This window comes from Maniola hyperantus, chromosome 20, assembly GCF_902806685.2.
Source record: "Maniola hyperantus chromosome 20, iAphHyp1.2, whole genome shotgun sequence".
In the NCBI taxonomy this organism is placed as follows: Eukaryota; Metazoa; Arthropoda; class Insecta; order Lepidoptera; family Nymphalidae; genus Maniola; species Maniola hyperantus.
The window spans coordinates 8,831,344-8,853,037 of NC_048555.1; the positions used below are offsets into that span (position 1 = coordinate 8,831,344).

The 21,694-nt window shown below is 37.9% G+C and overlaps 2 protein-coding genes and 1 long non-coding RNA gene across 3 annotated transcripts in view; 1 reads left to right on the forward strand and 2 right to left on the reverse strand.

The window, feature by feature from the left end:
* LOC117991855 (uncharacterized) overlaps nucleotides 1–7,049 on the reverse strand; it is a 58,098-nt gene extending 51,049 nt beyond the window's left edge. Inside the window, exon 1 of the long non-coding RNA XR_004674966.2 lies at nucleotides 6,701–7,049. This is a non-coding gene — a long non-coding RNA (uncharacterized lncRNA). The remainder of the gene's footprint in view (nucleotides 1–6,700) is intronic.
* Secp43 (tRNA Selenocysteine associated protein) overlaps nucleotides 1–21,694 on the forward strand; it is a 414,926-nt gene that overhangs the window by 133,587 nt on the left and 259,645 nt on the right. The window lies entirely within an intron of this gene.
* The window catches only part of LOC117991854 (potassium/sodium hyperpolarization-activated cyclic nucleotide-gated channel 2-like), a 264,983-nt gene that overhangs the window by 114,417 nt on the left and 128,872 nt on the right, over nucleotides 1–21,694 (reverse strand). The window contains 1 exon segment of the mRNA XM_034979490.2: nucleotides 12,811–13,022. Within this exon segment, the coding sequence (XP_034835381.1) occupies nucleotides 12,811–13,022 (212 nt within the window).

Below are 21,694 nucleotides of genomic sequence, written 5' to 3' on the forward strand. Positions count from 1 at the left end.
AAGCCTGCATGGTTTCGTTTACCGTAGGTAGGTACAAGTTTAACGAACGAGATAAATAAATGCTAGTACTGGGCGGGCGTGTCTTTTGAGTTCTTCTCACGGGAACTCGGAAATGCCTAGATAAAAAAAATTAACCAAATCGCTAGAGCCATTTCCGAGAAACCAATAAATCATAATCAACAATCATGCAATCTTAAAAAGTGAAGACTGTATGTTGCATGCCCACGGGCGTAGTGACTAGTGACACATTTGACATTACATAGATTTTTGTTCAGCATTGGAAAAAATACATATTCCTGCGGTCGTTTTCAAAGCACGTATTTTAATGAGACAGCTCTTTTAATTGTTAAAGTTTGAGTAGTTGGCAGCAAGCCCTGTCCTGAATTCTACGCGGCCTACACCTATACTTTAAGAGATCCGAACACATTACACTGTATTACAAATGCTTTCAAGTGAAGATTAAATTATGGAATAATAAAAAATTCTGTATTGAAAACCATCACAATGTATTTAAATTTACAGGTTTTTTTTTTTCCTACCTATTATAAAATAATACTATTATAAATTGGCAGCTTTATTACTACTACCATCTAGCCTATGGGCTAATCTTCTTCTATATATATAAAAGGAGAAGGTGACTGACTGACTGACTGACTGACTGACTGACTGACTGACTGACTGACTGACTGACTGACTGACTGACTGACTGACTGACTGACTGATCTATCAACGCACAGCTCAAACTACTGGACGGATCGGGCTGAAATTTGGCATGCAGATAGCTATTATGACGTAGGCATCCGCTAAGAAAGGATTTTTGAAAATTCAACTCCTAAGGGGGTTAAATAGGGGTTTGAAATTTTGTAGTCCACGCGGACGAAGTCGCGAGCATAAGCTAGTAAGTAATATTATTTTTAATTTTCAGGTGCTAATGATTTGTAACATGAACAGTGCGTCATAATTCAGGCTCAAGGCATAGGTATTTGGCGCGGAATCGAAGTGCATCGACAGTCGACACGCGACGAGATTTTTCTCTCCATTTTGTTTCAAAGTAAACTGAACAGCTCCAATAGTTAATGTTATGTGGTGTATGTTGTCTACATAATTGTGTGGAACTAATTTCCTAACAATGCGTACGCATATTAGCACGTCTTTTTCATTCTCATTTAGGTATACTAAGTATTGGCCTAAGAACCAGCGCGTGCCAGACCTTCCTTGTTTTATAAGAGCTGAAAGTTTCTCTGCGTATTGTCTCCAACACTCCGCCTGGGGGTGAGCCCTAGGGCTCGAAGTTATAATTTGAGAGGTCGGGTGGCTTTTCATCACGTTTTATTATTTAGATGCTTTACACCGCGAAGCAATTTAGAGGTGTGGGAGGTCCTCTTTGAATCCATTCCATCAATATCAATATTACCTAGACTGCAATGACATTGTACTCGAGATGTCTAATCAATCTTACTTTAAAGTTGCTTCGAGGGAACGTGGGAACTACCTAGTGCAAGAAGATGAAGTACCTATATATTTTTATTCTTTCATAAATCGTTTTAAAATCGCGTAAGTATAATATTTAAAATAAGCTATTTTTACATTCTTAATTTAATATCAGCTTCGCCTGTAGCTTCTCTTTATCAGGTATAAAGTAGCAATCTAGCAAGTGGCAATCTTTATGTAGGTAAGCATCTAGGAAGTTACTTTTCACACGGTTCTAATAATATTGCAGTATGAATTTGAAACTTTGCAAAGTTATGCAACTCTGACGACAATACGATATACCTACTTTGGTGGTTCGAGCTGGCATGATTATGGAGGTTGCAGGAGACCTTAGGGAGCAGATACTTTTCAATAGTCATACAATTTTATCTGATTTGAGTTCTCAGTGATTTCTTTGATAAAATTCTAGCGCGCTACTCACAAATGTGTTTGTTTTATTTTTCAAACTAAGTACATAGAAAATTATTAGTGCCTAGTAATCGAACAGTGTTGTTTGTGCGAGTGAGCGAGAGTTAAATCGAATTATTCGATCTGAATACTGCATCGCTACAACGCTTTTTGTTATTGTTGACCTCAGTGCAAAAACCAATTCTAATTGCCGTAATGTTTCGACAAAAAACGTGGAACTGTAATTCAAGCAAAAACACGACCATAAAAAATACTGATAGGTTTGATACAATAGTTTTCAATAGATAAAAATGTGTTAGGTCAGTTTCATAAGAACGGGTAAAATAAAATAAAAGGTAAGGATAAGGATAAGGATAAAATTTTATTTTTGAAAAATTTGTCGCGATGACACTGTTTCAATTTTTCATGCAGGCTACCAATACAGTGCTAGAAGTCAATATTCTGTCCAGTTCAGAAAGCTAGGTACCTACTACTTAAAAAAGTCGGGAAATAAATCTCGTTAAAAAAGCTACGTTACATTACAACAGCTTATAGTAAATGTACTGCTCTAATAAATCAAATTAGTCTTGTGGGCAGATGTAACGATTGTGTAATTATGATCTCTTTAGTTTGTTATCAAGTACACAATGCCCATAAATGACCATTTGGACGGCGTATATTTTTTGTAAATATACATTTTTTAGTGATAAGTTTTTTCTGGTATAATTATAGTTTTCTTTTGAATTGAAAAAAAAAGTAGACTGGGACTTACCTAAGATCCCTTCAGATACTTTAAGATCTATAATGTTATTTACCGTTATAAGAGGAGATTTGCACACGTCATCGTCGCTAATGGAGTATGGAGTCCTTAGACAAGATTCTTAGGTGGCAGAATGAAACGTGTGAAGACTTTATCCAAAAGGATTATTGTATTGCTGATTGCATAGTGTGGATAAGTATATCTACCTAAGTGCAAGGCTGAGCTGTTCTCGTATTGCAACTCGCCAACATTTTTTATTGATTTCCACCAGACTAGATACATATTAGTTCTTATACCGTTTCTACAAAATTTCATTGAGTTTGATTGGTTATTATTTAAATGAGAGCCAAACTACAGTTGTATGGAGCTAATGACGGGAGACCGCTATTAACCTATTTAAAAGCAAGGTTTGAAGAGTCACGCTACAATCATCGCTTCTTCAGACCGACAATTAGCCGTCAGCCGTCGTAAGTATCCGATACCGCACTCATATGCTTAATTTGTTTAATAAACATGAATTAATAGGGTACAATAGTCTGGGCACCACGTGATCGCTAATTTATCGTATTCAATAAATCTATACGAGTATAATAAGGTACTTGCAACCAATAAGCGTCACCTTTATTAAAATACTTATAATAAGAAAATTTATTGATCTATTGAAGTTCAAACCAGGATACCTACTCTGAATAAAATTTTGTGAAGATCCTATATAGGTAAATGGTGGAAAAGTAATCAGCTTTCTTTGTTAACTGTTTGAGAAGCAGTTTAAAAAAGGCTTATGTAGGCCAAATTAGGCACCCGCGTTTCTAATAAGGACCACAACAAAATTTATTAAATTTTGATTTTTAGGGTTCCATACCTCAAAAGGAAAAAAGGAACCGTCACTTTGTTGTCTGTCTGTCTGTCAGCGGGCTGTATCTAGTGAACCGTAATAGGTAGAGAGTTGAAATTTTCACAGAATGTGTATTTCTATAGCCGGTATAACAAAAAATAACAAAAGTTTCAAAATGGCCGCCATGAAAAATAAATAATATTAAAAAGTGTTATTTCTTATACGATGATACGGAACCCTTCGTATGCGAGTCCAACTCGCACTTGACCAATTTTTGAATAGAATGACAGTTACGAGTGCATACATACGGACAGATGGTCGCCACGTAATGAAACTTGTTTTACTACGGAACCCTAAAAACATGAATTGATCGAGTCTTGAGTTCTTGACATCGCATAATATCGTAATGTCAAGTCTCAAGTGGCTGTAAGCAATGCGATATACATTATGCGGATTATGCCAATTGGGACCCGGAGAGCGGTCACTTGACACTATGGTATACGCTTCAATGTCATCTCGTTCTCAGATTGTGATTGGATATCGCTAGCTCACTACTGAGCACGGGTCTCCTCACAGAAAGAGAAGGATTTAGGCCATGTCCTGGCGCAGTGCGGATTGGCACACCATATTATTATGACTATGGGCATCATAAGAAAGCTCAGAGTCACTTAAAGGGCGATGGAGACAGCTATGCTTGGAGTTTCTCTACGTGATCAAATCAGAAATGAGGAGATCCGTAGGAGTACTAGAGTAACCGACATAGCTCAACGGGTTGCGAAGCTGAAGTGGCCATGGGTAGGGCACATAGTTCGTAAAACCGATAGACGTTGGGGTCCCAAGGTGCTAGAATGGCGACCTCGCACCGGAAGACGCAGCGTTGGAGCCGCTGGATTCAGGCGGCGCAAGACCGTGGCGTGTGGAAGTCCCTAAAAGAGACCTATGTCCAGCAGTGGATGTCTATCGGTTGATGATGATGATGATTATTATTATGACTTGCATATTTGATACACATACAATGTGTCCGGGACCGAATTGGCAATAATTTAGGGCCGTCTTCTACAACTCATTACCACTCTAAAAGTAGTCCCTAATAGGGTGCACCCGCCACATATATGGAAAGTCATAAAACTTAATTAGGTCACGCTAGCATCGAGCAGTACTTGCCGCACGCCTGAAAGAGGTACCAAAGTGATACTAACACGATATCATCAATCCCATACTAAGGAGCTTTTAATAATTTTATGATAAACAATATCCTAGATTGCTCCTTGCTTATAGATGTCTTGTCTTCCGTCTGGCGGCTAATGTTTTAAAATGGTCGTTTTGAAGATTACTCTGAACAAACAGACGGACATTCAATAAAAGGGTAGGTATTTTATAAATTAGCTTTTAAAATCCATACTGCGAGATAAATACGAAAGTATATAATGTCTATCTACATGTTACCATTTCACGGTTCATCCACTTACCTACTTTCGACGATATTCGGTAAGTACAAAGATAGCTTGCATCCCGAACACGGATATATTTAAGCTACTTTTCATGCCGGAATATTAAAGAGTAGGTAGGTACGCACGGAATTTTTAAAAATCAAAATCCACGCTGCTGAAGTTGCAGGCATCATCTACCTACTAAAAACAGTCCCCTCCAGTCAAAATAGGGTTGGAAAATTAAACTCTAGCTTTTGAATAAGCAATAGTTATTAAAGTCGTTGGACAAAGGCATGCTCCCACCTTTTGAATATTGACTTATAATTTGAAAACCGCGCAGTCTAAAGCCCGGCGACTCAAATAAGATTAGTATTGAGAAGTTTTGTCGAACTAGATAGGTAGAGAAATAGGTAATTTGCAGGGTCGTGTCAAAGGTATCATAAAATAATAATAAACTGTTGCCATTGCCAATTAAAACCATACATCTAATATGAATATCCATAATCGAGGCGCACGGCAGTACGCTAAATGCCAAGTTTTATGAGTTTTATTTGTAAGGCAAATAATGTGGTCGAAGACCACGCAGCTCAGGTTAGGTTGCAGGGGTTTCTACGACTTCTTTAAATTCATTCTAGATACTGATTTATTTCATAACTAGCTTATGCCCGCGACCTCATCCGCTTGGACTACACAAATTTCAAACGACTATTTGACCCTCTTAGGGGCAAAATTTTCAAAAATTCATTTTTAGCGGCTGTTTACGTCATAATAGCTACATGCATGCCAAACAGACTGATCCGTCCAGTAGTTTGAGCTGTGTGTTAAAAGATCAGTCAGTCAGTCATCTTATCGTTTTATGTGTTTGGAAAATAGATTCAGTTTCAACTGCCAAATAATGAAACATCACAAAATTTCAAAAATACATCTAACAAAACGATTGTTAGTATACGATTGTTTATTAAAATGATAAAATTGTTCTACCGACTTTTACCTTTCTGGTAGATATGTATTACGTAACATGGGGTAGATAATATTATATTATTTCAGTTACTTATATTTTGCACACTCGTATTTAATTTGAAGTAAAAATTAATGAGCTGTGGATTCATATAGATATACCTAATACATACGGTACGTTGAAGAAGATAGGGATAGGTATGAAGCGAATTAGTTAATTAGTTTGAACCTAAATAGGTACCTAAGTAAGTATATTCATTCTAATTTGAACTCGTATTAAAAAATGTAAAGCTTGGCATGGCTTACATGGGCCGCAGTAAAAGAATATTATTTGCAATGCAAATTTTTCAGCATTTTGAATATGGTGTTACTCCTTTGGGCAGTTTACTCCGTCATTCTTTTGTTTTTAAATACATATTTTGATTTTTGTCCTTTGTAAAGAGTTATTTGTAACTGCTACCCGTTTTATGCGATTTGATATGGTATATTTTACGAGTATGTAAGTATGTATAGTAATATTCAACAGACCTCTTGTACCTACCGATAGTCTGCAATTAGACATGACGCTCTTTACGTAAAGAAAAGTGCATTAATCCTTAGGTATAAGAGACTGCACTGTTTATTTTGGCAGCAGCGAAAGATTAAATCCTCGAAAGCTTAACCTTGTATAATATTGATCATAATAATAAATTATCCAAAAGTTTTGATTTATCGCCGAGATTTCGACATATTGATAATTAAGTTTTCCATTTAATTAGGAAGCGATGACGTCATACCAAATTTGCGAAATAAAACTTAATTAAAATCACAACAACTACACTCAAAATATTATGAACAAACCACAGTGAATCTTAGATTTCAACGTAACACTGTTAGTCCCATAGGATTGTAGGCATCCGAACATACAGACAACATTGCGGGAAACATTGTAAGCTTTTGACACCCTCAAATTAATTTATCTACGAACGTAACGCCGCGATCCTTTTTCCGTCATTTTGTCACAATTTCCTCTTCGTTCAAAGGCACAGCACAAGCGAGAGCGACACAGGTTGCTTAGTAATTTTGAACTCTTGGGTTCGTTTAGTCGCGCGAAGACTTCAAAGTATTTCGATGTCGGAACGCGACATGTCAGCGCGCGAGGCTGGGCGGCCGGTGACTACTGCCCCACGGTACTGCTACTGACGTCTGGCTGCACAATTTGCAAGACACAGAAGCGGCCATGCGCCTTGTCGTTTCTAGATCTCACTCCCAACATTCATGGTCAATGCTAACAGCTTGATAGCTTGTTCCTGTCACCGAAATTCGGCTTTACGACACTATATTTTAAGAAAAGTTTCCCTAGCGCACTCCCCAGCGCTCCTTATACAAACGTCGTTTTGCAAACTTATGTAGAGCCGAAGAGAGATTGCGTTTTTAGAGTTCCATAGCCAAATGGCTAAAAACGGAACCCTTATAGATTCGTTATGTCTGTCGGTCTGTCTGTCTGTCTGTCCGTCCGTATTTCACAGCCACTTTTTTGAAGTTCCGATAGCAGCTATCAAAGTACCTAATGTGTGCGAGAGGACGGAGAGGATACCCAATATTATTTTGTATGTAACTGACGGACGACTACACAAATTTTAAACCCCTATTTTAACCCCTTAAGGGTTGGATTTTTAAAAATCCTTTCTTAGCGGATGCCTACGTCATGATAGCTATCTGCATGCCAAATTTCAGCCCGATCCGTCCAGTAGTTTGTGCTGTGTGTTGATAGATCAGTCAGTCAGTCAGTCAGTCAGTCACCTTTTCGTTTTATATATTTAGATATAAGATTATAATTATAATAGATATTCAAAGGAGAGCCAAAGTACGTTTGTATAGGAGTTCTATGGATAAACTCCGCTTAAAGCGCGAACCAATGACACTATCTTAGCTCTGTGCCAATGGTGCTACGATTAAGCTCATCGTTCAACCGTAATGTTGTTATTTATTTGTACTAAGTCCCTGGAGTGAGATATATCTGTGTCCGTATGCGATTTCGTTTGTTTTAATTTATTTCCTGAGCTCCTTTGCGGATTTGTGTCACATAAATTTGTGCGTAATGGAGTTCGTATAAATGTCCCACTTACGGATACATTGCAATTGAATGCATGCAAACTAATTCCGAAGCAATCATCTTTTTTAAAATTAAATAATGAGCAAAGGCAATGTACGAAAAAAGATAGATATTAAGGTAAACAGATTCGGGTGAAGATTTGAGCAAGCAAGTAGGAAAGCAATTCCGAGGCTGCTTGCTACGGGATTTCCCTCGGAGAGCCTAGCAATTGGTTTCGGGCGGCATCCAAATGACTTTATAAATTTTTTATTAAAATTGAAGGCAATATACTTTACTTGAATAAGTTTTCTTTCAATAAAATCTTTCGCGATCACTTTTTTTATATAATTAATGGACATAAAGAAATATTTTTCTTTTCTTAAAATTTAAGAAATACTACTCAATAATTTTTAATTTAATTAATACATCTGAAGATGTTATTTTATTTTGATTCAGGAATTTTATTTTATTTGAGAGCTTCAAAAAAATTTAAGTTATTTCAAAAATTATCATTTCAAATCTTTTTAAAAATTGGTACGTACCTGGTGAGGAATTCACCTGAAATCAGCCCGGCAGTTTTGGATATGTGATATTGATATTTTTGCCCCTATCTGCCCTGACTCGTACATACATTCTCGGTCTGTTCACGGCTTACTAGTCTAGCCGGTACGTATAGGTTGCTTAATATTCAAATGAGAATCAAACTACGGTTGTATGGAGTAAGTGATGGCAAGTAGAAAGTACCGAAAATCTGGCTACATCTCACAAACTAAGCTGATTCATAGCTCTATACTATCTCTGAAAAATCCCCTTTCTTATTAGGTGCTTACATAACAAAAGGTAAATAGTCAGTACTTGCTATCCTCGCAATCTCAGCTTCAACGTTATCGCACGCGCTGATGAGTCAGTAATTCAGGACATTCCCTTTTATATGTATCTTAGCAGATAAAAAATACTCACGTACGCGGTACGAGGTATAAGGATAATGACTTTCTATTGCAGGGGTTTTTATAGACAAGTCTATGACGTGGACATCAACGAGTTGCGAAGCTGAAGTGGCAGTAAGCAGGCAGTTTCAGAAACAGATAAACGGTGGGCTTCCAACGGAGCTCGAATGGCGACCTCGTATCGGAAAGCGCAACGTAGGCAGACCCCCCGACGAGGTGGACAGATCACATACGAGTAAAACGATTGGTAGGGTGCCGCTGGATTCAGGCGACGCAAGTCCGTGGCGTGTAAAGGACACTAAAATGTGTTATTGGATACTATTATCCAACCCAATCCATCAGCCTGTATGCGTACACTGCCGTATGTGCTTTTTCAAGAGTAGCCTTTTATATAGTTTCAATTAAATTACAGTACGCGGCAGAGAATAATGTACCTACATCTGCCTTTAGAATGACATTTCGGCTTTGTAGAGCGTTGTCTCTGTCACTCATACCTATGTGACGTTTTGTCGGTATCAACGACGGAGACAATGCTATATATAAATCTGCATTTTTTCGCTATATTAATATTCTCAACGTAGGTGTAGGTTAATTATTATTATGCATATAATATTCGGTTCCGATGGGATTTTGAAGTGCTCATACAATTTTAATGTCGAGTCTGTACTAATTGGGGAGGCATGGATTGTACACGCTAGTTCCGGGAGCTTTATCGAGTATTCGTAATAAATTTTAATTACTATTTTTTGAATCTGTACATTTTAACCTAGTTTAATGCAAGCGAAGTAATTAAATATTGCAAATGAAAATAGTCCTTATAGCTGTATAATCAGTTTAGATAAAGAATCGCTCGTGAAAATTCCTTAGATATTTAGATTACAAGATTCTACCACGAGTGTCATAAAAATTACCTACGTTTAGTGTAAAAATTTATGCAATAAAGCATAACAATTCGTCTTCTTTTAGTACCATCTTCTTTATGGAGTACTAGATGATGCCCGCGACTTTGTCCGCGCAGATTTAGGTTTTTTTAAATCCCGTGAGAACTCTTAAATTTTCCGGGATAAAAAGTAGCCTATGTCCTTCCCCGGGATGCAAGCTATCTCTGTACCAAATTTCATCGAAAACGGTTGAACGGTTGGGCCGTGAAAAGCTAGCAGACAGACAGACAGACACACTTTCGCATTTATAATATTAGTATGGATGATTTCTGATGCAGCCGTTTGGCAAGGATGTTGTGCTCATGGCGTAAATACTTGTGGAGATTTTACACCCATATTTATGTGGATTTTTAAAAAATCCGTGAGAACTATTGATATTCGGAGATAAAATGGCCTATGACCCGTATGACCGTCTCCAGGATGCATGCTATCTCTGTACCAAATTTTGTCAAAGTCGATTAAGCAGATGGGCCGTAAAAAAGTAAAGTTCTCTTCCTATTACCGTTCAAGAGATCAGCCTGCTGACAGGCAGACGGACGGACGGACGGACAGCGGAGGCTTAGTAATAGGGTGCCGTTAGCAACCTTCGGGTACAGTACATAACCCGAAGTATATAATTATGGGTACTGGTTGTATAGATAGGTATACAAATCACAGATACATAGGATGTTACAAAACAATAAGGCTGATAACAAATTATCACGTTTTTGACATCCCTTATTTCAAAATTTTACGACAAATAAAATAGCTATTATCAGGTTTTACATTGAAATAATGAGCTTATCTACCATATTATTATAGTAGTAATACATCCATTATATTTTAATTATTATATTATTATTTCACAAGAAATACCTATTATTAAAAGCGCTGATAGCCTCGTGGTTAAGACATCGGCCTCCTATTCGGCCGGTCGGCGGTTCAATCCCGGGCACGCACCTCTAACTTTTAGGAGTTATTTACGTTTTAAGTAATTAAATATCTGTTGCTATAATGGCGAAGACATAGTGAGAAAACCTGCATGCCTGCCATAATCCATAATGTTCTTAGTGTTCTGTGAAGTCTGCCAATTCGCACTTGGCCAGCGTGGTAGACTATGGCCAAACTATTTACATTCTGAGAGGAGACCTAGCTGTGCTCTGGCGGTAAGCAGGCGGATATCGGTTAAGGATGATGATTTATTGGAGGCGCCAAGTGAACGTTTATCAGGTAAATCTTAAAAAGGTACGTCACAGTTTAAATTAAAGATATCCGATGTTTTATTAAGTGGCTGTGTCATTTACCTGTTTGACTCACGATTGCAGGAAACTCTTTGTTAATACATTTTGCTCGTGTTGTTTCTATTTTGAAACTGTGTTCTACGATGATGCAATTTTGGTAAAGCACGTCAAGACTAGTTCGCGACAGGTTGAGATGGCGAGCGGGTATGAGGCGGGGGACGCCCCGTACACCCGCACATCACCCGCGCCCGCCCGCACCGGGTTAACGCGGAGGCTGTGCGGTTGTGCGGGGCGTCTAGTCTCGTTTAGCCTAGTCCTTAACAGGCGGCCGATCCGAACACATTCCATTCATAAGCATATCTATTACTTGAATGGTGTATTTTTCCAGTTAATTTCTCTACATACTCAGTTGTGAGCCAGCTTGCAGTGAATTCTTATAACAGTGTGTGTTACATACGGGTGTATTCAAAGTTGTGAAAGGAAAAGCGTAAAGTATAGTTTGTAATTCCTACGAAAGTCAAGGTAAGATTTCCTGGAATTTCCGTTGGCTTTAGCTTCTCCTCTAATGCAAAGGCGGTAATAAACTAGAGTGCTTAGACCGAAACGCTATCATATCTACACACATACAAATAACATTAGTGGTATTAGATCTACTCGTGTGGTAGGTATTAGTCACAATGAAACTTAGGTATTTTGGCATAGAACGCCTTAATATTATAAGAGCATAATTGAAAATACGATTAATTGATTACACCAGCCATCTGGCTGGTTATCATAAGTTTTTCAGTATTTTTATAAAAGAAAATGTACTTGTTTTATCCAAGGTCTTGTAGATTAGGGATAAAATTCAAGTCGACAGTGAATAGGCATCTTCCAGGCAAGCGCGCTCCATCTTAGGCTGCATCATCACTTACATTATGCGCTTGGCTGGTCTGATTGCAGCCAAGCGCTAGTCTATAAATTAAAAAAAAAACTTTAAAAAATCAAAATCTCGTTCTCTTAGTTGAGATTACTATGCGAAAGAATCTTGGAGTTACGTCACGTTATAAGCGATGGTGGGTTCCCAGGTCCTTCCCAAATTCCCAAAAAAACTTCGACTATAATTTGAATCGATGGAAAGGGGTCATGACTCTCGGCAATAAGGAATACGGCGCACAAAGACAGAGAGATAATATATTATAGAGTACGTCCTTAGCCTTAAAATTAAATATGCTAATAGCTAAGTTACTAATAAATAATTATGTTGTATCGATTATTTTTAGTGAGTAGGTACAGGTAGGTATACGCATACCTACCTGTATATTTGTAAATTCTTACTTTTTATCCCGAGCCCAGAGCCTAGATATACAACTTTGAAACATCTATCATTATTTCCGTCTTATCTGACTGGAGCTATTCACTAAGTATTTATTAACCAACTTCCTACAGTTATTTACTCACCACCAATCGCTACTAATCTTAGAATAACAACCCCCTAAATACAACCTAACACTCATACCCCTACTACCTACTACTACTGCCCCTTACGCGCCATTTTAACTTTTTGTGTCAAATTTCATGTCAAAAGTACGATTTCAGTCCTTATTTTAAATTAGTTTAGTTAATTAAAGTTGACCCACAGAGTTAAAATAGCGCGTGAGGATTCATTTTGTACGGACTATAACATACACGCCCCGCGATCTACCCGTGTGCTAGCCGTAACACCGACGAGCACGAACCGTTCGCGAGCCGTAACATACTATGTATCTGTATAAAGGAGTTCACTAACCGAGCAGCAGGGTCTCGTCATCGAGCGCGGTGACGAGCGAGTCTGTGCAGCAGGTGTTGGTGTTGTCTATGGAGATGCGCACGGAATTGCAATCGGCAGGCGAATGCGGCAGTTGTTCCGCCGACTGCGTCGACACCCGCCCGTTCGCGAGCCGTAGCGACGCCGCGCGCCCGCCCGTGCCTGTCGCCGCGCCGCCTCCACCATCTTCGCATCTGAAAAAGCAAATGTTCTAAGTTCCAATCGTCACTAAAGGCACTAACGCATAACTGAGTAGGTTTCTGCGGTAGTGGAGTGGAGCGGTGCGGGAGTGTGACGTGACGCGAGATGTCAGTTATTCGTCAACTTGTGACAACTCACAACTGTCACCCATCCCGCATCACTCCATACGCTTTATGCCTATAATAAGCCTATTTTACACTTACAGATTACAGATATACTTCGGAGAGTACGTGCTAAGGAACTATTTGATATAGTTCCCTCCTATTTATTTTACTATTGGACCGCGAGGCATCGTAAAGGTCTGCACTCCTTTACATAGTCGAATACCACGGATTCGTACAAAGTGATTCCCTTTCTCGTTTCTAACACGCACTGCTAGAATATGAAATGCCTTCCGGCTTCCATTTTCCCCGCCGTTTTCAATAGTGGCAAGAAGAGCAAGAGTAAGAGAAGGAGAGAGAGATATAGGCACCTCCCAGACGCGCTCTACCTTAGGGTGCATCATCACCTTCTCTTTGGTGTGAGCGCATTATGGAGAACTCTCAGACATGCAGGTTTTTGCACGATGTTTTCCGTCACCGTTAAAACAAGTGATTTAATTACATACTGTTAGACGGATAAAAACTAGGTGATTGTATTATCTGTGGTGTGCTCTGCGGAGTAGCGAATCTATGGGAAACGTTACTCTAAAATGGCTCGGAAAAAGAGGTGTTTGCTCTTGTGTTGATATAAATAATAATTACTATGTGAACAGTGAATAAAAGCCTTCTAAAGTATATCAAAGTGGTTTTGATTCTAATAATACTAACTCAAAACGCACATAGCTCCGAAAAGTTACGAGGTGCATGCCCGGGCTCGAACCACCGACCTCTGATTAGGAAGCGGACGTCTTAACTACTAGGCAATCGCAGCTCTGGGGCATCAGTCCCGGGTCAACTGCTTACATCTGGTACATCACACTCACACACACACACACACATTCTGGTCTGTGTTGCTTTGTTTTGCCCATGATTTTCAAAAGCATTAAAAAAGGAATGCTAACAATCTCTATTTTAATATTTCCGGATATTACTCAGCGTTTACGCACGAACGCCTAAATCGTTTCTAAAAACGACCTCCTTGTTACACTATTCTATTCTGAGGAACCATTATAAATCTATAAAAATATTATTATGTTTATTTGGTTGTGATCCAAATGGGGCTATTATTGTATGACGTAAGTAATACCGGGTAAGCCCCTAGGCCTAAAACCACTGAAACGACTGTGTGTGCCAATATTACCAGCAGCCTCTACAGATTAGATCTTGGCTAAACCGACATATAAGTCCAATACGTAGAATTCGAAAAAACATCATAAGGCACACCTCTAACTTTTCGGCGTTATATGCGTTTTAAGTAGGTACCTAATTCAATTTGCCATGCCATCTCAACCTGTCGCGTAGGGTCAGCTCATGGCCAGTTAGTATAATATTTATGTAAGAGGAACCTATGCCAATGAAAAAGATCCTTTCTTTTGGGAATGCCAGTTTAAGTAATTAATCGTGTGTTAATATTTTTTTTAAACGAACGTTTTTATAAACTCTACGTTGTAAATCTTGTGACATATCGTATTTCGCATTTTATTTCAATGCTCGCATAATGGTGCAAATAAATATTTTAATACTTTTGCATTTTCGCCTTCGATCGTTAAAAGAGCTATAAACGCAGTGATTTCTTTTTGAGCATACGTTTATAAAAGTTTTATGTAAAGTGTGAAAAACCAAATAAATAATTGAATATCTTATAAGTAGGCAGCTATTCGCTTATTCTATCGCTATTAGCTTCGTCCACGTGGATTTAAGTTTTGAAAAACCCCGTTCAGTGAGAATTCTTTGAATTTTCTTTTTTGCCGGTCGGTAAAAAATTAAAACCGATGGCATAATTTTTACAAAAAAGAAAGTAAGTACTTAGTGCCATGTAGGTTCAAATTTCTCTGCATCTGCAGGCAGATCAATGCTAAATGGATACAGGTTAAGAGAATTCCCGGCATGAGGTCTCTCGTTAGCGCATCGTAGCTACTTCTACGAGTATGTCACTCAGTGAGCATCCCCCGGGAGTCGCATATCAAACAACCTTGGATGTTAAAACAGCTACTCGACTGAGCTACATTAACGGCAGTCTCTCCAAATGTAGTATAGATTTGCGGAAATCCATGATCCATGAACCAAAAGCTTAATTTGTTATAATCTGCTGAAACAGATAAAATCTGTATGGTGCAACATGTAGCATGCGACATGTACCGCCCGCCCTCCTACTGCTATACATGCAGGAAAGACCAGCAGGCAAGCAATACTCACCACCACCAAGGATCATCACACAAATCCCAAAACACACTCGACGTACGTTTGCGTGCTCCGGTGTCAGGGCGAAACTTGCATCGAGAGAGCATTTCCAGGATATGTGTGTTTCTATCTTGCAATATCAATGTCAAAATGTGCTTCCATGTACACAATTACGCAATGCAATGTTTATAAATTGGCGTTATCTACATTAAATCATAACTCAAACACATCCCGGTTCCCAGAGGAGCCAATACCGCAGTAGCATCTGCTGCGGGAGATTGCGCTTGAGTATATAAACACAGTTTTGTTACAATTATTATTATTGTGTTCTTTGATGTACTTGCTGGAGATCAGCTAACAACTAGGAACTTTTTAGCGGTACCTGCAGTCAGGAATGGAATCGAACCCGGCATATCTATATAATCATCCTATTTTATTTTGATTAGTAGATATGTAATCCATACTATCTAATATTATAAATACGAAAGTGTGTCTGTCTGTCTGCTAGCTTTTACGGCCCAACAGTTTAACCGATTTTGATGAAATTTGGTACAGAGTTAGTTTACATCCCAGATAAGGACATTTTTATCCCGGAAAATTAAAGGGTACCCACGAGATTTTTATAAGATGTCTAAAAAACTGAAATCCACGCGAAGTTGCGAACATATAGCCTTATTAATATTATAAAATGTGAAAGCTTGGATGTTTGTTACCTACTCGGCTACTCCTTACTATGCCACAATGACTGAAACAATTTGGCTGGGAGTGAAGATAGCTTATACCTACCCCGAGTTAACACATACCTAGACTCATTTTTATGCCGGAAAATCAAAGAGTTTCAATAGGGGTTCTAAAAAAACCTACATACACGCGGACAATCATCTAGTATAAGTCCCGCAAATTGCTAATGTGCGTGGCCGCCATTTTAGTGACGTCAGCGCTACACTGAAGTTTCGAGCTGGTGGTATATTTTTATTTCGGCTGACGTCAAAATGACGTCATTTCGATGTTAATGAGACACGGTTCCAGCGCAATAGCAATTTGCGGGACTTATATTAAATGATAAAAAATAATTTTCAACCCCATTTTCACAGTAGCTTGTTTGGCGGCGTGTACACATTTATATCCCGCATACTCTTAGTTTACATACAGTTATTTATCATTTTAATGTACCCACGTCATAAAATTGATAAATGGACTTGTTAAAATCCCTAAAATTGTGTGGACAAATTGTTTAGGACAAAGGTACAGTACCGGGGGAAACAGAATTAACTCGCAAAAAATTTCACCGCCTAACAAAATTTACGGGGACCTTCTATCTCCCAATTAAAATTGGTCTGGCTCTGGGAAAAAGGAACAATTAGAATACTGACTCATCCTGACAGCAGTGTTCGTGAATTATACAATTCACGTGGAAACCGAATTTTGTCATTTCACTGCATTTTCACTGTAAGGTTTTTGTTTTATTTATTACAGGCTAACTAAATTGACTCTTGTAATGACCAGCCTGAAAACCCTTGTTTCAGTAGGGATATCAACATACAGTACGCGGCAGAAAGTAATGTACATCGACCTTTAGAAGAAGATATCATATTTGTAGAGCATTGTCTCTGTCGTTGAGACCGACAAAACGTCATATAGGTATGAGTGATAGAGACAACGCTCTACAAAGCCGAAATGTCATTCTAATAGCCGATGTACATTACTTTCAAATGAAAAATTCGTCGCTCGGCTCTGAAAATCAATATTTGTGATAAAGTTCTCACGGTGGTCGTCAGTAGTCATGCTAGGCCTGTTGACGCTACCTCATATTAAATTAATAATATTATTATCACATAGTCACTCGGCGCCAATTTCTGTTGCATTTTAAATTAATTAATTTCTATCATGGCAAAAATAAGCACAATCCAATCCCAAGAGGAATTTTGGGGCTACATAAATAGGTCTGAGGGTCATCGCGTGAGCTTGATAAAGGTTAATTGTAAATCTGCAATTATGCACGATTCGTTTTGCCTAAAGAGTGAAGAAATTAGGAGTGGATTCTTAACACGTTCCATTATGGCAGAAGTAGATCAATTAATCCTGGATGTCCAGTTCATCACGCAACGTCGCGTGACAATATCACGGTTACGCTTTGAACCTCTGGAACCTTGTACAATGAAAGCTTTACAAAATCTATACCTACAGGCTGAAAACGATTAGTGTTCGCAGGGGTTACCTTTCTCTATATAAATGACTAGTTTATTCCCGCGACTTCGTCCGCGTGCACTACACAAATTTCAAACCTTTATTTTACCCCCCTTGGAGTTGCATTTTCAAAAATCCTTTCTTAGCCCGATCCGTCCAGTCGTTTGAGCTGTGCGTTGATAAATCAGTCAGTCAGTCACCTTTTCCTTTTATATACATAGATATTAGATAGCCTGGTGAATAAAATAGCATATTAAACTTTAAATAAAATTAAGAAAAGCGCTCAAATTATTAATTTAGATTGTTCCCGTATACCTACTAACCTAAACTAAATAATATTCGCAGGTGATTTTTGCGCAAGTGGTCCTCTTCTTAAACTTTTCATTTTCACCTTATAATAAACCTAAATCCTTAGTACCTACTCCATCCAGCCTTTAACATGCTTGAGGTAAAGTAATTCCTAGGTGCAACATAAACCTGCAAAGTGGAATCGATCCGAGGCGCAGCCTTTTTATCTCATAAAATTGGTTAATAAAAATAAAACACGGAAAAGATTAAAAAGCGCAGAGCAGCTAGCCGCCGCCACTAAATAAAACTGAGTAAGTTTTAATCGAAAAAATATTCCGACGAATTGAGAACCTCCTCCTTTTTTTGAAGTCGGTTAAAAAGACGTTGCGTCTCGGTTCGACTTGACTCTTCAGGTGTGCGATGTGCATTATGCCCTAGAAATAGCTTTGCCTCAAGCGTTACAAAAACAGCAAGATCTTAATCGAGAATTGTATTTAAACTTTAATGCTTTCTGCTGAGTGTGGTATATAATTAGATCAGTTAACCCTGGCTGTGCAGTTCGGCACGCGACCTCGCGTGGTGGTGTCAGGGTCACGCCATTAACGTGTTGGAATTTAACATCGATAGCTTTACACTTTCTTTGTTCAAACTACTGGAATTGGCCGCCTGTTTTACTATGAATTGATATGTAGGAAATGTCTGATGTGAAACTTAAGGTGGTATGATAGATCCAGCCGCGAAAATTCAAATTTTATTTAGTTTCATACATCGAAGGCTTATGGTAATGAGTTTTGCGGGCATAACATTAATCCATCTACATGTTTTTCCATAAAAACTTTGGTCAAAAATACTCATTACTTCATATTTGTGCAAATCTAGGAAAATTCAGAAAATTATATTTCAGGAACAAATATGAAGTAAATGAGTATTTTTGACCAAAGTTTTATGGAGAAACATGCAGATGCATAAGTGTTATGCACACAAAACTCATTACCATAAGCTTTCGATGTACATGATAAGTCTAAGTATTTTCGAAAAACTCACTAAAATTTGAATTTTCGCGGCCGGATGTATCAAACCACCTCAAGATCCATGGTAGATTAGATACCTTACTAGTTACTTAAGTACTAAAGCGCAGTACCGAAAGTTATCAAGGAGTCTTATATTCGACTTTAAGCAGGTACCTACTTAGCCAAGTAGGTTATATTATATGAAATGTTATGTGTTTTGTTTTTAGGAATCTTTGTCGTCAATAAATAATTAAATAAATGATTTATTTATTTAATTTATCAGAGCTAGTAGATTGTATTACTATTTTAGTTCTTAACATTTATTCTTAATTTATTTTATTTAAAAAATTAGAGAATAATTATAATAAGCTACCTGTGCGAAGCCAGGGCGGGTCGCTAGTCTTGAAAATAAAGAGTTCCCACAGGATTTTTAAAACCTAATCTACGCGGACGAAGTCGTGGGCTAGTTTTTTGTTAATCTTTTCTGGATACATAGTTATTTTTCTAAAGTAAAATTAAGAAAGAGATATTTATTTAAAATTTAAAAGAAACGCCATCTATCGTCTAGTAGCAGTAGCTTTGAAAAGCGCCATCTATGACTGGGTAGACACAACAGGATTGTGAAACTTCCTCGTATTTCCGCAAGCTGAAACCTAGCGCTTGTGCCGGGTAGCGAATATTGTTTCAGGATAATTTGAATTAGGTACACACTAAAATTAACTTTGAAGTAGGCAAAGTAAGTGAAAATGTTTAAAAAAGTTATAAAACATCAAATATAATCTTAAAGCAAGTCCTAAGTATGTCCTAAGTAGGTAGTTGACAAAGTAACGCCCCCGCCTGCCATACATTTTCTTATATTTATAATATATCCATTTGTACACAGTAATTAAGTAATAACACATTGTACCTAGCACCAGTGTAGTTATTTTCTATGATTGTCACTCCAAACTGTTTTCAAACATATAGATTGTATCGTACTCGCATTTTAAAGTCCTATATTTTGGTACCCCACCCTACCCGCATGTTAAATCCGCCATTTTGATTTTTTAAGAATTTTATGTACCTAGTGACGCTTGCGCCGTCAAGACGAATTTAATGACGTATCATTTATCAAAATCGGTGGTTGAGCTATTGAGTAGTTACGAGCGGATATAGGAACGGGCATTTTCCACCGGTTTCAACGGACTTTTTCACTTCAAACTGTTATCAAACATACAAATTGTATATATTTTCGTACTCTCCTTTTTAAGCCTATTTTGAAACCCCACTCCAAGGTTTGAAAATTATTTTTTTCCATTAACGCACATAAAATCCGCCATTTTGATTTTTTAAGAATTTTTACTTTGTAGTGACACTCGCGCCATCAAGACGAATATAATGACGTATCATTTAACAATATCGGTTGAGCTTGAGCCGTTCAGTATTGAGTTGAGTTCAATAGTGGGCATAGGCACGGACATACATGCATACATACATACAGGTCAAACACATAACCCTTCGCCGCAGTCTGGTAAAAATCAACAACATTCTTCGAGGATGATATGATCTCTGACTGTTTTATTAAAATTTCTTGACGTACCTATGTGCAAAAGTATGAATTTTATTGAAGAATAAAGAATGTGATAAATTTTGCTATTTATTGAAAATAGATTCTTATAAAAGACTAGCTTCTGCCCGCGGCTTCGCCCGCGTGGCCTACAGGAAACAAATGGCATTTTTTTTTCAGAAACAAACATTATAACATCAGGGTACGCACTCTGAACAGCACCGAATAACACATATAACCTTCCAACTATTAGAACGTGATATACTCGTATGTAAACTCATTACATCTAAAGTGAAGAAAGAATAAAATAGCGTTCTATATTTGTAAGTCTGTCACTTGTGAGTTATCGTTATCGTTGGAAAAAGTAATGTCTTTCTGTTAATATAATAAATTATATTTATGTATTTATCAAGATTGAATTTATTGGGCGATCCACCTCCTAATCATAAATAGGTTATGGGCCTTCACATCTAAAACTAGAAGCTCTGAAAATTCAATCATGGTAGAAAGATATGAGTCTAATTCAGGTTTGTGCGGCCACATAGAAAAGTTGCGAGGCTCAGAAAACTTTGCCTATTGGAAATTTAAGGTAAAGAACTATCTTGAATTGAAAGGCTGGTGGTGGGTCGTAGCGAATGAAGGTCAAACGAGTACACAAACGAAAGAAGTGGACACAAAAGTAAGAGCAACACTTTGTCTTTTACTTGAACCCGATTGCTTCACGCATGTTTATAGAGCAAGGACTGCAAAAGAGGTCTGGGATTGCCTATGTAAAGCTTATGAAGACAAGGGATGGGGAAGACGTATTACGTTACAACGGAAACTCTGGCAATGTAAACTTGAGAATTTCGAGTCTATGGAGAAGTACATCTTGGAAATAATGTTTTTGTCTAATCAGTTGTATGATATCGATGCTCCAATTGATGATGACTGGATAGTGTCTATTATGCTGAGCGGGTTGAGTGAAGTATATAATCCCCTTATAATGGCTGTAGACAACAGTGGACAAAAACTGACTCTTGAGCAAATTAAAACTAAATTGATACAAGAGGCGAATAGACAACGAGATGAGTCAAGTGGAAATACATCGTCGAATGTTTTGATGGCGAACAAATCGGGCACGATTTCCCAAAAATCGAAATCGAATAGATGTTCGAAGGTAAATAAGTCGAAAGTTTTTAAATGTTTTAAGTGTCATGAACCAGGCCATAAAGCATCAGAATGCAATGAAAAGAAGCAAATTAGAACTGTAAATAATTTTGCGTCGATTTGCATGACTACAGTAGACAAGAAGCCATTAAAGACGAAGAGTT